General features: G+C 33.0%; 1 protein-coding gene, 1 long non-coding RNA gene and 1 other non-coding gene across 4 annotated transcripts; 2 read left to right on the forward strand and 1 right to left on the reverse strand.

The window, feature by feature from the left end:
• Positions 1 to 1545: 1545 nt before the first annotated feature.
• LOC130508923 (U6 spliceosomal RNA) lies at positions 1546 to 1645 on the reverse strand. The gene has a single exon (XR_008943107.1). It is a non-coding gene; the product is annotated as a U6 spliceosomal RNA (small nuclear RNA).
• Positions 1646 to 1930: 285 nt separating this feature from the next.
• LOC130494746 (uncharacterized) lies at positions 1931 to 2891 on the forward strand. Of its 2 annotated transcripts, none has more exons than XR_008937469.1 (3): positions 1931 to 2148; positions 2217 to 2325; positions 2599 to 2891. It is a non-coding gene; the product is annotated as an uncharacterized LOC130494746 (long non-coding RNA). The 2 variants fall into 2 exon arrangements; XR_008937468.1 differs by having other exon boundaries at positions 1932 to 2104.
• Positions 2892 to 9884: 6993 nt separating this feature from the next.
• LOC108818892 (metal-independent phosphoserine phosphatase) lies at positions 9885 to 12465 on the forward strand. The gene is made up of 7 exons (XM_057004256.1): positions 9885 to 9898; positions 10280 to 10397; positions 10514 to 10564; positions 10660 to 10770; positions 11771 to 11901; positions 12022 to 12098; positions 12184 to 12465. Exons 1-7 carry the CDS (start codon positions 9885 to 9887, stop codon positions 12396 to 12398), a joined length of 717 nt encoding a protein of 238 aa, XP_056860236.1. The 3' UTR covers positions 12399 to 12465.
• Positions 12466 to 13842: the final 1377 nt, after the last annotated feature.

Below are 13842 nucleotides of genomic sequence, written 5' to 3' on the forward strand. Positions count from 1 at the left end.
GATATCCACTGTAGATAAGGTCTGCAAGTTGTTGTACAAGTCAAAGTCAAATCCTTGATTCTCAATACAGAGTGGCTGAGTTTGAAGGCTGGGTCCAAGATATGATTCTCCAGTCAAATCCTTGATTCTCAATACGATTGCAAGTTGTTGTAATCGTGTGTATGTGTTCCGATTTCTACGATCTGATACAGTTAAACGAGTGAGGACGCGTGGCAATACGAGATTGGAGGGAGAAGTTTGTTACAAGTTCGTTAGGCGGTTAAGAGAAACAGAGTATAAATAGAGTTCGATGTTAAACTTGTAATTCATTCAGAAAAATATCTTGATTCACTTTCTTAAAGAACTTGGTTCATCTCTGTAACTCTTTACAAGCTTATATTGGAAAGGATCGTTCTTCTTCCGGGATCTTTTGCAACTAAGCTACGTTTTTCGTGTTTGTTACGAACGTGGAAGCGATTCATCATAACGATAGATACTTTATCGTTATCACGATCTTGAATGCAAACTCTGACACAAAACCGCAATGGTTCATACTGTATCTACACATGTTAGAGTCTTATGCAAGGAACTTCACGAGATGTGCAAGACCTCGTTGCAGAAATTGTTCCTTGCCCTTCATCACAAGCTCATCAGCTGACTTGAGAAAAGTGCCAAGAATTTTCCGTGCTGATGTTCTCAACGGAGACGTACAGTTCACAAAGACAAGACAAAACCTCAGATCAAATAAAGGTTTTGTTTCTTCAAAGGTTAATGAATGTAGTTTCGTGGAGAAGAAAATATTTCTCTTCTCATCAAATAGTTGTGAGTGAAATAGGGTTAAATAAACATAGAACTGGATTAATCGTAATTATTATAAATATGTAGCATATAATGCTTAAGAAAAGTCTGAGAAAATAGTAATTGTTCTTCTCCAGGATCAGATCAACAATGGATACAAGCAGATTTTTTTGTCGGCATTAAAGTTCACTTTTATGAAACTACTCATTATTTTCAATTTCTATCTATTGATTTTCAACTACAAATATTTAACAAATAAACCATAATAATTCTGAATATATTCTATTAGATGAAATCCTTATTTTCCAATAAGGGGAAATTTGAAAGGATTTGCTCAAATCATTGATCCAAGTTTTTCTAAATTCTAGATCCAATAAGGTGAGATTTGAAGAAAAAATGAAGTCTCTCCAAAGTCCAAATCATCAATCCAATAAGCCCCATATATACATGTATGCCATAAACCCATATACACACCCACTTACATATACATATACAAGATATAATGACCCAATATGGCCCAATACACTTTAAGATTGTGCTTAGAATAATCTCCAACAAGAATGGGAGAAAGACAAAGTTTGTAGATAAGACTGTTCAGCTTTGGTTGCTTTCACTCCAAGGAAGGGGTAAACTTAACGGATGGCTTGTGGTTTGGAACCAGAGTGGAACCTTAAGCTTAGAAATTTTGTTCTTTTGTCTCTTAGATTGATTTTTTGATTCATCAAACAGCTGCATTTGATGTAAATATGTTTTTTTTTTGTAATTTAAAAAAAATTGGACCATTTCTCGATTTGTGCGTATCATTGCGCAGAAGCCGTGCTAATCTTCTTTGTATCGTTCCAATTTTATCGGATGTCCCCCAAGGGACTGTAAATATGTTTTTGCATGAACAAAATTAACGTTCATTCAGAAAAAAAAAACAAGCCAGGAAAAACAAACATGTGTGAACGCATTGTAAAGAACCTCAAAAAGACAAGTAAAAATCTTGCTTTTCACATTTTAAAAACTTAGTTTCGGCAGTAGCCCCTTCGTGAAGGAAGGTATAAACGAATAAAGCCGAAATTCGAGAGAAATAAAAAACTAAACAAGAATATTTCATCTGCCACTGCCACAATTAATCATAGCTTATATAATGAGAAGCATCCTAACAACACTGTTTTATCTTGTATCCAAACCAAGAATCATATTCCCGAATCACACAGTCACAATCTCCTTTTGTCTGTTTCCACTTGCGAATTGAAAGAGCCAACACAAAGAGAAGAGCTTCTTCTGTAAGAAAAGATGCAGAAAGACATGGGAACCGCAGAGGATCAACATCTTCCGCAAGGTCAGGATTAATCTAAGTGGTCTATCCTGTTTGTTTTAGGGATGGTAACGAATCAAACATGTCTTTTTGAAGAAAAGTAAAAGATTTGTAGTATACTTACTTCTCTAGACAGGATATCCAGCTGCAGAAAAAGTCTCTGAACAACCAGGACAAGACGAGAAGAAGAAGCCAAGGTTTTTCGAGACAGAGCAGAAAGGAGACAGAGGCTTCATTGAAGGATGGTAATAAAAAGCTAAAAGTTATAAGTAGCAAACTATCATTTTTTTTTTGTAAAGGAACAAAAACTAGAAAATATAAGTTTAAAGGGTTACTTGTAGCTAATAAGCACATATTATTCATAACTGCATGGAAAAGTTCAAGAGCTCAACTAGAAAACACATTAAGTACTCTGTTTCTGTCTCAGACCCAGCAAAAAAAAAAAGACTCTGTTTCTGTTTTTCTAGCAGTGACTCTTGTGTATGTTTTTTTTCCTTTGTTTGTTTCTTCCTATGCAGTCTCGCTGCACTATGCTGCTGCTGGATTTGTGAAATGTGTTTCTAAGGTAAAGAAGAACACTACAGTGTGTCGAGCTACCTTGTGTATCTATTAGTGTGAGAGATTGCAGGACTATATAGTAGACCAATCTGAAACTTCCTATACTATGTGTGTGGCGTTTGTATGTATTGTTGTAAGATTGCAGGACTCTATAGTAGCTTAATCTGAAACTTCCTGTACTGTGTGTGGTGTTTGTATGTATTGAAAGATGATTATTATACTAATAATGTAAAGGTGGTCATATTTTCTGAGTTGTTACACGATTGGTCAAAATTCAAACAAACTAGATTGGTACTCGCTCTATACAACCGGCTTAACAAGTTTTACACACAAGTTTTTTAAAAAGTATCATACAGTTAACAAGCTCACCTTGACATCAAACTGGAAATAACTCAATTGCAATGTTAAACTATATACCATTTGTTCAAAAAAAAAAACTATATACCCAACTCATTACTTCAATGTCGTATCCAACCAATAGAACATTTTAAGTGCAGCTTGTTATATTAGACTATATGTTGCTTGACCATGAGTCTCAGATAATATGCCTTGAAACTTTTCCGGTTATCTTCTTCAAGCTTGTTAAGGTCCGTTTAGTTTTTGAACCCGCTAATTTCAAGCCCTAATTAACATCGCTATGCTAAAAGTAAATGCATGACCATAACCAAGTTGGCTAAACTCTGAGATTTCTGTTTACGGAGTTGACTCCTGGACTTAGGCGAATAAAAAGAGTACATGCATGCATCGTAGTCTCAGGTCCGGTTCTGAAAGTGCATTCTTCAGCGTGTGTAAAACAGTAAAAGCGTCAGGTTCCTTTATTTTTACTGCATTCCTACGTTTTCTACAAACTATTCACACTTGGACTTTACCTCATGGCCGCTCAAGTCTATAACAAATGTGATTTCTTGGTGATGACTGAGTTATTTATTAAGCAACGAAAATCTATAAGAAATTGTTTTTTTGTTGTTCAATAGTTGAATTTTGTTCACATATTTTTTGGTTAAAGGGCTGTGGTCACCAAAACTGATTTTTTCAATTATATATATCCCCTTAGTATTAAAATGGAAGCAAAAAAAGAGAATAACCTTGAAAGAGTAATATATTTTCGAAATTGCCATTTTGACGACGTGTCGGCACGAGGTTCCTTCTCAGACCCTTTTTGAAAGAAGACTTACTCACCTTAGGATATTACGGTTATTGCCATTGGACAAACATGCATATTCGTATGATAATGATACATAGTTTCATGTCCGCATATGTATATAAGGAAATAAATCAGTTTCGTGATTCGAGAATTTTTGTCTACGTGATTTTTGCATTTATTCTCACCTTCTATATTTGTCCTGATTTTTAATGAGATTTATAATGTTCTTTTGTATATGGAAACCCAATTATTACTCATATTAAATAGAGAGTGGAAAGTGTTTTTTTTTGCAATGAAAATCGAATTATTACTCATATGGAAATCGAATGATGACTCATATTAAATATGAGAGTTAATTAAGATATTTTTTTCGGAATCGAATTTTGATTAATCAATTTTTGCATTCATTCTCACCTTCTATATTTGTCCTGATTTTTAATGAGATTTATAATGTTCTTTTGTATATGGAAACCCAATTATTACTCATATTAAATAGAGAGTGGAAAGTGTTTTTTTTTGCAATGAAAATCGAATTATTACTCATATGGAAATCGAATTATGACTCATATTAAATATGAAAGTTAATTAAGATATTTTTTTCGAAATCGAATTTTGATTAACCGATTTTTGCATTCATTCTCACCTTCTATATTTGTCCTGATTTTTAATGAGATTTATAATGTTCTTTTGTATATGGAAACCCAATTATTACTCATATTAAATAGAGAGTGGAAAGTGCTTATTTTTTTGGCAATGAAAAACGAATTATTACTCATATGGAAATCGAATTATGACTCATATTAAATATGAGAGGGCGGGTATTAAATATGAAGTTCTCTATTGGTATGTTTATAAATTTATAATTACTTTATACGTGAATCCTCTGAGATTTAAGTATTTTCGAGTAATAAGCAATCTGTCCGTTTTACATTTATAATCAATGCATATTGCTTTCTACAGATTTATATGGAGCAATGGTAGCAGTAGGAGATATTGACGGAGCTGAGATAGATAACCAGAACATCCACTTCTCATTAGTCAATATGGAGTATTTTTTAATTATTATTTATTTTCATAATTATATTAAACACCGATATGATCCAAATATATGAATGGTATTACGTTCTTTCAACTAACATGTATGAACACATGCACTGTGTAGCACACAGAGATGTTGCTCAGTTTTTACATTTTTACTGGAACTCAACCAATGCTCATGTTGTCCTATGTGTGTTACAGTTCTGGCAAATTGTATGGAGTGTTGGTAACTTATATTCTAATCTTTTCAAACCTGAATTTGTTTAATATATTAAACGTTTATTATTATGTTCACTTTTTTTATCATGATCAGGTGGACTCAACCAAGTGAGAACAATTGATGGATTTTCGAGGATTTTATTCGAGCCTGACGATGTGCCAGAGATCCAGTCTTTCAGAAAGAGGTAACACCATTTGATACCAAGATATACATTACATAATATACTAACTTAAATTATATTGTTTTAATAGAATTCCCTTCTATAACTACTAAGGAATTTGGCAAGGATGCTCTGCTTACGATCTTGAATTTTTTTCTTTCTCATTAAATCTGTTTTGTTGTTTCCCATTATGAGTTCACACTTTTTTATTTTGGTGTTTTTTCATTCGGTTATCTTTTAATTTTAAGCTTTTATTTATAATATCTTTTTCCCCATAATTACTTCTTAAATCAAATAAACCTGAAATTATATATATATATTTCAATAACATTTGTAATTGACCGAACAAGTATAATGTTAAACATAAAAATAGTGGAAGTATACAGTGCTATATTAGAGGTCATTATCCAATTAAGTGTAACATGATTTTTTTACACTGCAAAAAAATATTTATTCATAATTTTAGACAATTGTGAATTAATTCACAACAAAACATAATTATTATATAGTGTATATTCTTCTAAATATAAAGCAATAAATACAATAATGATAATAATGGCAATAAGGCCCAATATATCATGTATGTAGATTATATTTTTTTCTAAAAATATGTATTTCTACATTCTAGATAATTCTCTATAATATATTCAGAACAGGAAAATAACATTTAGTATTTCAAAAAAAAAATCAAATATCTTATATACTGCCCGTTTATATTATATTTATTAGACTTTAATACTTCTACAATGTATTCTTTTGGTTTTATAAAATAAATAAAGTTGGAAAATAAAATTTTAAAGGGCTTATCTCACTCCGCGCAGGGCGCGGATCTCACCCTAGTATATATATATGTTTAGGTGTAAAAATATTATGTAACGTCCAATCGTCCACGACTAATGGATCATCCACATCCGCTCTCTCGGTCTGTGGTCTATCTCATCTCACGGTCGGTCCTTAATTTTCTGAAGGTTTGAAAGTCATGTTTACTGACCCTGCAACACCATATGATCTTTTTCGGGCTTTAGTTTTCACTAGTACGCTATCGCGAATTACTTCCCAATAAATCATCAATTCTTTTACTACTCTAGCCCAAAACCGTTTAACTTGGAATTCTAAATAGTTGTGTGCCAAAAAGAGTAAGTACACTTAAAGTAACATAGATAGTCAAATCAATTATTTTAAATTTTTTTACATGTCACAACTCGGGATATTATACATTTATTATAGAATTGTAAGTATTAACGAGATTAATTTGTATTAGACTCTTTTAAAAATTAATGAAAATAATTTTATAAGTTTTGAAAACACGGGTTAATTTCCAAGTTGAATATTATTGTGCCCCTTCAGTTCAACTAAATGTTCGTATTTTTATAAACATCATTTTGGCTTCTGTTATAAAATGTATGCATGATTGGGAATCAAGATATTATTTAGATTAACTAACACAAAATCCATATAAAAGGGGAGGAAAGTGATTGGAATCCTTTTTTTTTTTTTTTTTTTTTTTTGTCAAACATCTACTTGCATTAATAAAAACAACCAAAGAGTTTAGTCTTCAGCTACATTTAGACGATTAAGGCCAGAGCTTGCTAAGGCATCTGCCTGAGAGTTTTCTAAGCGAGGTACAAAAGAGTAGAACAATGGACAGAAGAGAGTAGCAAGGTTTGTAATATCCTGGAGGATACCCGCGATCTCATTCACATCCCGCCCTTCCCGCAGGGCTGAAACTAGGACTTGAGAGTCCGACAATAGGTGAAGGCTCTGGAGATTTAATTCCTTTGCCTTTTTGAGTGCTTCCCGCATAGCTAGAGCTTCCGACATCAGAGCTGAGCCGACATACAAGCGATTGGAAGAGCCCCGACAGAGAACTTCTCCATCTTCGTTCTTTATAATCCAACCCATTCCTCCTGTTTTTGAGCTTTCCTGCCAAGCCCCATCACACCAACAAGTAGGTATCTTAAGAGAAGTTTCCCTTACCGGTACTTTCTTATTTTGTTGATGAGGTTTCTTCACATTTGCATCCTCCCAGGCTCGAGCGTCAGTAATAGCTTTTGTGATGATTTCTTCCACTCGATATATTGTGCCTTCGAAAATCATCTTATTTCTTGCAGTCCACAGATTCCAGAGCAGCCATGGGATGAGGGGGGATTCCACTAGTCCAACCGGCGGCAGTGAAATGTTTTTAACAGTGGAAGACAACCAACTTTTGAGGGAGATAATTGTTGCATTTGCTGGAACAGGGGAAAACAGAGGTACTTGAGCCCAGAACTCAATTGCAAAAGGACAGGAGATGAAGAGGTGGGCTATAGATTCTGGCTCTCCACATCTTTTGCAGTTTAGTTCTGAGTGAATTCCTCTTGTAGCAAGGAGGGTTCCCACTGGTAGTGCATTATTAAGAGCTCTCCATAGGAAGTGATGGAGCTTTGGCGATATATGCAGCTGCCAGACTAGTTTTTTCCAGTCGAACTCATCAGGGATGGGCATAGGTTTCTCTTGAAAGATCCTTTTGTATCCTGATTTTGCAGAGTAAATTCTTGAAGGATCAGGCAGCCAGACTTGTTTATCCTTTGGCCTTGAGGAGCTTGGGATAATAAGTCTGATAATCTCCTCATAATGAGGTAAATGACATCTAATCATGTCCAGGTTCCACTCGTTAGTCTGCTGGTCTAGAAGGTCCGCTACCATCAAGTTCTGATTGGCTAAGGTAGGTGGACCTATTGGCGCTGAAGGAGTAAATGGAGACAGCCAATGCTCTGACCAGACCCTGATATCTTCCCCGTTTCCCACCAAGAAGCCTAGACCTTTCTTAAGTACCTCTTTTCCAACTTGGATGCTAGTCCAGCCATGTGAGGAGTCCGACTTTTCACTGCTCTCCATGAAGGAGCACTCACTGAAATATTTCCCCTTCAAAACCTGAGCTAAAAGTGAGTTTGGATTGTTTAGAAAGTGATTGGAATCCTTAAAGATTGGAATCAAATAGTGTAAGCAACGCTGGAAATTTGTCTTTTTCTCCATGTGTTTAGTTTCTGACATCGCCACATTTGTTGGAATCTCTGGCAAATTATTTCTATTTTATTCTGATTCCACATGACCTGTAATCAAATTAATTCAGTTGTTTTGCTAGATCGGGAAATTATTAGTTTTGATCACGATGACCAATCGTTCTCCTGTCGGTGAACTCAACATTTTTTGGGGGTTAGTTACCGTTTCTTGACTCCATATTAATAAGCTAAGCATACACCGGACTAAGAACAAATCGTCTTAAACGCAAAATTTAATATGCACTACCGAAAGATTGAACCATGGAAATCTGCAATAACATCGTCGCACTCCACTACACCACCGCATCATGTGCTGTTTATATATGTATTTAGTGTTTGTGTGCATATTTTTGTTTATATATTTACAATTACAAATATATAAATAAAAAGGAATCTCTGATTAGTCTCCAATTTTACTCCGACTAAGCGTAGCATAGTTCCTAATACAACTTGGAAGTAATCCAATTTAGGATCATATCATAAAGTCACAAAAGAATAAACATGGTCAATAATCATAGATTACCGAAAGGATGGCGATATAGGTGTAATTAAACAAAACGAGATTATTTCCTCCATGAGGCAAGATATACGACCACCGATCCTCATCTTGAGGAAGTTAACCTAATTATTATTTCTCTGTCACGGTTCCACATTACCTGTTTTTTACTACCATTATTGGTTCTTGCTAGGTGCCTAGGTTATTTTTATTGCTTTAAATACTACAAAGGTATAATGGAGTAGTTTATTGTACATACATAATTAAAAAAAAACACGTGAATTTCTTCATACATTTTTATATTCCGCATACAGAAATCTCCATACACATTGGTGTCCAAGTTCATTGCTAGGAGTGGCGGATCTAGATAACGGTTAATCGCGGACACAATTACAAACTTTTAAACTAGAAGAGGGCATTCTCATAAGATTTGAGTTAATTGCTTCAAAAAAACTCAAAATTTGAACTGAATATTTAAACAAAATAAAAAATTAGTTGGGGGCACGTGACCCGTATCCGTTAAGCTACATCCGTAGTATTGTAGTTGGTGTTTCTTTTTCTCAGCACTATTCTTTGTAAACGAATATTTATTTATCCAATAAAATATTTTCTAAGAAATCAATCTCCATAATTAGCTTTTTATTGCCTCCTGCAAATTATAAATTAAAAAATTACTGTAGATCTACTGTTTTGATCTATCAATGAAAATATCATATACTAAAGATGCTATATTCTAGTTTCTAAGAGATTCATTCTCTACGTATTTTCCCTGATACTGTTAAGGATACGATCTGAAAAAAAAGAGTTGAAATATCGACATCACACGTGGTTACAATGCCTACACCCACCAAATGATTTCACTACATAACGATATAAATAAGTATTTTAGTAATTAACAAAAATATGACCAACATTATCAATCGATGAGCTGCCACATGTTTATTATTTTAATTATTTGATCCCTCTAGGTATAATTAAAAATTAGAAACCAAAAGACTTGTTTTTTCTTTCCTCAGGGAAATGAGGTTATAAAAGCAGAGATCACACATCGACTTATCATAAGTACAAACACATCTTCCTCTCAGTACTCTTCTCTCTACTCTATTCTTCTTCCTGGTAAAAGCCCATACCTGCCCTTTGTGATATCATGGGTCATGAATGGTATGTTTTTATTTATATATTTAATTTCAGATCATTATTTCACCACTTACTCATTATTCATAACATGCACTAACGTTTATATTACGAATTTCCGCTAATTCAATATAAAAAATTTCAGCGTTTTGAAAATAATTTATAAAATAAAGTCAGCTTTATATCTTCATTATAAAAAAAATATTGGTTAATTGTACTAGCTATATATTTTAAACGTTCCACTAATTAAGATGAAAAGTCTATAAGTAAACAACACATTTCAGAGCATTGATCAGGAATGTTTCATGTGGGAGCTCGGTCGAATACTTGCATAGATGTTAATTCTATGCATTATATGTCATTTATAGATAACATATTGTGACTAATAGAGAACTTATAAAAATGTAGTATCGATGCATCAAAGGAGTTCAAGTGGGGTGAGGACGTCAACGTTAAAAGTGAAGTGACTGAGATTGTTCTTGTTCGTCATGGAGAAACCACATGGAATGCTGCTGGAAGAATCCAGGTATCTATGCATGGAATTTTATACATTATATGTAATATATATTGTGACTATTATTTGATATAATGATACATACTGCATTTACATAAACACATTTCTATATAAAAAACTGAATGCAGGGACAAATTGAATCGGATCTTAACGAAATTGGACAAAAGCAGGCTGTTGCAGTTAAGATCTAAGCCCTTTCAAGTTCTTTTTCTCCTTCTATATATACATAATAACACATGCATGATCATTTCTCTTTTGTATAAATAAACATTAGATCGCTGAGAGACTGGGAAAAGAGGAGAGACCCATAGCTATATATTCATCAGACCTCAAGCGAGCCAAAGACACTGCTCTCAAGATCGCGGAAACATGTTTTTGTTCCAAGGTCTGTAAGATTATCTCGATCTACATTCTACCCTATTTAAGAAAAACCATATATATGACATGAGTGCTAAATTATTAACAATAGAAAATAGAGAAATTCAATAGAGTTCTAGATGTTTGTCTTTATAAAAACAAAATACAAAATATTTTTGGTAAAGGTTTCCAAAGTTATAGGAGTTGTAATTATATCTTTAAAAGATGTATCTATCTTATTAAAACAGAAACATTCTGTTAGACCTAACATTTATTTTATAAGTTTTTAAATTAAATACACCTTTATACTTTATAGTTAAACCTACATTAAATCACTAATGTTACTTTCTTTAAACTACTATCCATGTTTCCAAACATCTATCTTATTAAAACAAAAACATTCTGTTAGACCTAACATTTATTTTATAAGTTTTAAATTAAATACACGTTTATACTTTATAGTTAAACCTACATTAAATCACTAATGTTACTTTCTTTATACTACTATCCATGTTTCCAAACAATATACTTATTTCTTTGTACTACTATCAATGTTTCCAAACAATATATTTTTTATACTACTATCAATGTTTCCAGACAATACAATAATTAATCTTAGTTATTTTATATATATCATTTTCTCTTTAGAATTTTGTAGAAACATCATAGTTTCATAAATTGCAAAATAATGAACTTTAAAATTTGGATTATAAGATTACAAATTATGAAACTATTACAATTTAAATCCAATTAGATTACATATCGGTCATCCATCAGTTCAATCGGTTAGTCTCGAGGTTTAGTGATTTTTTAACGGGTATAATCACAATCGGGTTGAATTTAAAAACACTGATTTAAATGCAAAAATATTTTAAATACACACTCTTTAAAAATTACCAAAATATTTGTTAAGTTATTAGTGAAATTTTTTATCGTAAAATATTCTGCGCTTTCAAAACGCGGGTCAAAATCTAGTGGTGTATTAAACCAAAAAATATTTTTTTTTAATTAAATATATTTATTTGTAGGTGACTGAAGTACCTGAATTAAAAGAGAGGCATGTGGGTAGTCTTCAAGGGCTATATTGGAAAGAAGGAGCAGAGAAAGAACCTGAAGCTTACTCTGCTTTCTTTTCTTCCCAAAATGACCTCAAGATTCCTATAAGCTTCATCCACACTAATTTTCTATCACTCTTTTCTCATATATTCAGATGCTTAACTACATCTTATATTTAATATGTGGTCTAATTTTTAACGCATGTGTATTATATAAATCTAAAGGGAGGAGGAGAGAGCTTTGACCAACTTTGTGAGAGATCCATGAATGCCCTTGTGCAAATTGCAAAGAAGCACAAAGGTACCAATACTATAAAATATGTTTACATAATCACAAAGTTGCAACTTCTTACGTGTAAATATATGTGCATTGTGTGGAAATGAAGGAGAGAGAGTGATAGTAGTGACTCATGGGGGAGTTTTGAGGGCAATTTACATGAGCATCACACAAGCTTCCTCTGCTGGGAAACTCCTCAATGCTTCGGTGAATGTTGTTCGCTTCAGTGACGAGAAATGGATCATTGATTCATGGAGCGATGTATCGCATCTCTCATCCGTTGGATTCCTCCAACGTGGCTTTGATGGAGATGCCAAGCCCTAGAGAATAATTACCCATTCTGTGGATCTCCTTCATAAATAATATTATGTGTACTTATTTGATGTTTCCTTCTGTGTGTGTGTTTTAAGATAAGAAGTGTTTCCATTTGCGAGATCGATGCTCTTGTGAAACGGTTTTCTATCTTGTATTTTGCATTAAGCGATTAATAAGAAGCTCTTTATTTAAGAGTCTTCTAAAGATCAAATTACTACAAAAATATTGTTGTCTCTGATAACTTATAATGCCATTTATCAGATGAGTATATCTGATTATATATCGAGATGCTGCAGATCGATCCTAGTCGCTGCATTTTTCATGAGTTCTTTCCGGGCATCAACCTGAGATCAAAAACAGATAAAATGCAGTTAAGTTTGTGAATAAGTCATCAGTTTTTCTAATCAACCAAGTTTGGGATTTTGTAGCCTTACCGAGCACCCATGAGAGACGAGAAAGTCATATTAGCTTCTGCAATGTCATCGAAAACTAGTTGCTTGAGAAATGAGTATCCTTGTTTCTGGATTCATCGTTTATTTCCCAAAGCTGCTCAGGCATATCTCTCCCAAACCTGCAAAAGCAAAACCATATCTTAGAGGTGAATGATTTCATCAAGTGAACTCTAGAATTGGTTATGTAAAGACTCGAACCTACAATTGGATCCCAACGAGTTCTACAAGTTCCCTCGTCATATACTCTTGTATTATGTGAGAACCAAACAAAGTATGGACTTTTATTGTTTAAACATATTAGGATGCGTTTAGCGGTAAGCTTTTTGAGATATGCATCATCGTAGCAATAACGTACTTGTTTTCCCCTCTCAACCTAGTCATATTCAAGGACAAAATATTATTTTCGTTGGTTACAAGTTCCTAAAATCTCAATCACAAAATATGCTGCAGATCTGACGGTTGAGAATATGCCAACAGGCTTGTTTTTTTTAATTTTTGTTTGAGATACAAGGGAGCCGCAGTCGTAAGAAGAAGAAAGAAAACGAGTTATTCTTGGGTTCACTCCCTAGGGTGAACCTTTAGGTTCACCAACCAATAAAAACTTGTTATCACAGATTGAGTATCTTTTAAAAAAGGAAATAAAATAATTGTCAAATTGCATATATTTTAAAAATAAATGGAAAATAAATAAAAATAGTAATTAACAAAAAACAAATTTTGGAAAAATAATTTTAAATCCGCCAGCAAAAAACTATACCCTAAACCCTAATCCTAACCCTAAACCCTTGGGTAACCCCTAAACCCTTGGATAAATCATAAACTCTAATTCATAAATATCAAACTCTAAATCATAAAAACACTGAATTTTTTAATTCTAAATCTTAAACCTTTAGATAAATTCTAAACCTTAAGATTTATATATAGTTTTTTAAATATATTTATACAATTACTATTACTTTTATTTATTTTTACTTTTTTATTTTAAAACATAATATAACTTG

This window comes from Raphanus sativus, chromosome 2 (assembly GCF_000801105.2).
Source record: "Raphanus sativus cultivar WK10039 chromosome 2, ASM80110v3, whole genome shotgun sequence".
Classification (NCBI taxonomy): domain Eukaryota; kingdom Viridiplantae; phylum Streptophyta; class Magnoliopsida; order Brassicales; family Brassicaceae; genus Raphanus; species Raphanus sativus.

Coding starts and splice junctions, on each gene's coding strand:
- LOC108818892 (XM_057004256.1), top strand. Junction 10,398..10,513: donor ATGCTGCTGGAAGAATCCAG/GTATCTATGCAT, acceptor AACTGAATGCAG/GGACAAATTGAATCGGATCT. Junction 11,902..12,021: donor CAAAATGACCTCAAGATTCC/TATAAGCTTCAT, acceptor TATAAATCTAAA/GGGAGGAGGAGAGAGCTTTG.